At 49.9% G+C, this 3,551-nt stretch overlaps 1 protein-coding gene across 1 annotated transcript in view; it reads left to right on the forward strand.

Moving 5' to 3' along the window:
- The first annotated feature begins 649 nt into the window (after positions 1-649).
- Positions 650-3,551, forward strand: part of grin1b (glutamate receptor, ionotropic, N-methyl D-aspartate 1b) — a 66,289-nt gene continuing 63,387 nt past the window's right edge. Inside the window, exons 1-2 of the mRNA XM_037679988.1 lie at positions 650-668; positions 3,100-3,356. Of these exons, the coding sequence (XP_037535916.1) occupies positions 650-668; positions 3,100-3,356 (276 nt within the window). The remainder of the gene's footprint in view (positions 669-3,099; positions 3,357-3,551) is intronic.

The raw sequence follows: 3,551 nt of genomic DNA on the forward strand, positions 1-3,551 counted from the left end.
CTATGAAGAACACGTCAATAAAGAACTAATGAAAAGTTCCCTCAGAGTGAAGTGGGCCTGAAGGTTCTCCAGGTTCATGTGGACCGAGTCAGAACCTGAGTCTGTTTCAAAACATTCGTCAGTCCGCAGGTAACAGAATCTTTCAAAATAAACTTGTTTTACACCTGAACGCATCACCTGAGGCCCGGCGGGTTTGGATCACAGTCCCAGAACTTTGCTCCTGGTTCCGACCCGTCTGCTGGTGGTTCTGCTCCTCCTCGGGTTCTTCCAGGCAGAGAGCTCAGATGAGCAATCGGACCGGGCCGGGTCGTACAAAGAACCAGTCCTGATGTGGCTTCTTAAGGGTTTTGTCTGAGGTCAAAGGTCACAAAGACCAGCTGACAGCAGAGCCTGTGCTGCGTTCAGGAACCAATAAAAATGTAGAAATAATTTCTTCTGATTTATTCCAGCGTTTAACAAAGTCTGGCGTTAATCTTTGGGATTTTATTCAGAAGCGTCCAAATGTCAGAGACGTTACCATGGTGACCAGCAGGTTCAAACTCTGCTCTCACTCCCTGCGGTGACAGAGTTTATGAAGCGAAACTCTTCATCGTGTCTCTGAGCCGAGGACCAGCCCTCAGGACCCAGCAGGACACAAAGACGTCCCAGCATGCATCGCTCTGTCAGCTGTGAGCCGCGCACGCGTGCGTGTGTGCATGTGTGGACTCAGTGGCCTGGAAGGAAAGCCTCCTCATGATCCTGATCGCTGCAGTCATACGTGTCCTACTTCAAGATCACAGCTGAGGACCTGCCGGTGACTTCATCGGCGGAGGGGGTGGAGCTAACTGAGCACGCACACACACATGCTCACTTCAGCTGCTGGAGGTTATTGTGCACACTTGACACAACTACAATACCCATGAGCCTCAGGGGCTGCTGCCATCAGACTCCTCTGTAACTCACCTGCTGTGACGGGCTCTCTGATTGGACGGTGGACCCTGCAGCAGGTGGAGCACCTGCACGCGCGTGCATGAGACATCGCTGCACGCATGTGCACGTTTGTGGTAATTATGAGTTTAAATCTAAGCAGAGGAGGAGGAGGAGGGCTGGAGAAGCCTGTTTCCATAGCAACAACATCCAGGAGGAGGGGAGCCCCACCCCCCCTGTTGCCGTGGCAACTATTAGCGTTTTCTGCACTGATGTGATTTAAAGGGGGGGGGGGGGGGCTGTGAGCATGGGCTTGTCTTGTCTGTTAGCAAAATATCGGCCGCCACAGCTAATCCCCAGATCTCTTCAGCTCAGGGAGTGGTAGTAGCTGAGAGTGATCCCCGTTTGAACTTTTTCATAAAGTTTCTTTGTTTTTATTGTAAATGTTCAAAATGTACAAAACTCAGGACAGAGGAAGAACCGGGGGGGGGGGGGGGGGGGGCACCCCCGGCGGCGGGCGACATGCATTCCTCTTTGATCGGCTCGATTTTGTTGTTTTAATTTCACATCAGAAGTTTTTCATTTATTTATTTATTTATTTATTTATTTATTTATTTATTTATTTATTTATTTTCAGTTCACCGGTGATTAAAACATCACGCTCGTGACCGCGCGGGGCTCTGAACACGCGCTTTGAGAACGCGCCTGAACGCGTGAGCGCGCTTCACTGATCCAAGGACAGAGCTGTGGGCGCGCGAGCATCAGGTCACCTGAAAGTCCTGCAGCTTCACGAGACCGAACCGACCCACAATTATTGGACCGGATCGGTTCGGACCGGACCGGGATTCTGAAGTAGGTGGATCAACAGGACCAGGACGAACCGACACCCGGCCCGCGGGTCGCGCGTCACACGGACAGAGCCAGAACCGCGTCCAATCCGTCCGGAACCAAGACCTGACAGACCTGGTGCCAGAAAAACAACCAGAACCTGATCCAGACGGTCCGACCCGGTCCAGACAGCAGTCAGTCAGAAAACACAGAGAAACATGTGAGCCCGACAGAACCGAACCGAACATCCGAACTGGAGCGTGACCCGTCTGATCACTGAGATCACCGGAACCGAACCGGAGCAGACTGGACCGGATCAACAGGACAGAATCCAGGACCTGCTGAGACCCTAAGAACCTGTAGCTGAGTCAGAACCAGGATCTGAGCCCGAACCCGCAGCTGGATGAGTGAGTGTCTCTGGTTCTGATTGGGTTCGGTGGTTCTGTTGGATCCAAGAGGAATCCGGAATTTTCTGCATCAAATTCTGATTTTGTGTTTTTATTTCTTAAAGCATTTATTTATTTATTTGTTTATTTTTTATTTACTTGTTTCATTTGACATATTTCTGTACATTTTTTGTTTCCTCTCTCTTCGAGCTTCTAAATCCTGAGACCCTGAGTCCTGGACCCCAAGCTCAAAACCTTCAGTCCCAGGATCTTTAAGTCCTGGGGTCTTCAGGTCCTGGGGTCTTAGTTCCCGGGGTCTTCAGGTCCAGTTTGTGGCCCTCTTCAAGTTTCAGATGTTTCTTTAAAACTGTTTGTTTTTATTTGCAGCTGAAACTGAAGAAACTGAATAAAAGTTTAAATTCTGTTCAGTTCATGAAACAAAATCAAATAATTTTCAGATTCATCTGAAACATGAGAAACAAAGTGAAGTGAACGTTCTGATCTTTGAGATGAAGCTCTGAGGTCAGGAGGGTCTGAGTGTTGATCCTGGTTAGAATCCAGATTGAAGTGGTTCTGATCCAAATTATGTTCAGACTTTTGTCGTCACTTTTTTATTTTAACATCAGAGTTTTTAAATCAACGATGGTTCTGATGAAAACAGAACCAGGAAACTGGTCCTGATCCTTCAGATCATGAACAGTTGTTTTTACATCATCTCTAAAGGGAGTGCTGCACCTCAAACTCTGCTGCAGGCTCTTCTTCGGCTGATAATCTGTTCCCAACTTCCTACATCAGCTGGATGTCAGCTGAACAAATCGACACCTGCCGGCTTCACTTTGGCTGCTTTAAATAACATCAGTTTTTCTGTAAATCAGGACATCCTGTGAGCTCAGCTGATCAGAGACAAGCTGCAGACCTGAAGCCCCGCCCCCTGCAGCTGTCAGTCAGAGTGATGGCCTGTTGTTTGTTCCCTCCTCAGTGGAGGAGCGCAGCGTCCTGCTGCTCGCCGTGCTGCAGTGCTGCTCGGTGGCGCTGTGCGGCTGCGAGCCTCGCCTGGTCAACGTGGGCGCCGTCCTGAGCCAAAAGCGCTATGAGCAGGTGTTCAAGGAGGCGGTGCTCCAGGCCAACGCCCTCTACGGCAAGGACAAGTTCAAGATGAACGCCATCTCTGTCACGCACAAACCCAACGCCATCCAGATGGCGCTGTCCGTCTGCGAGGACCTCATCTCCAACCAGGTCAGGTCACATGATGTTTCAACCTGTTAGCTTAGCCTCAGGGGGTAACCATGGCAACCAGACAGGTCACATGATGTTTTAACCTGTTAGCTTAGCCTCAGGGGGTAACCAAGGCAACCAGACAGGTCACATGATGTTTTAACCTGTTAGCTTAGCCTCAGGGGGTAACCATGGCAACCAGACAGGTCACATGAT

The sequence above is a fragment of the Nematolebias whitei genome, chromosome 8, assembly GCF_014905685.2.
Source record: "Nematolebias whitei isolate Nwh7 chromosome 8, NemWhi1, whole genome shotgun sequence".
Taxonomy (NCBI): domain Eukaryota; kingdom Metazoa; phylum Chordata; class Actinopteri; order Cyprinodontiformes; family Rivulidae; genus Nematolebias; species Nematolebias whitei.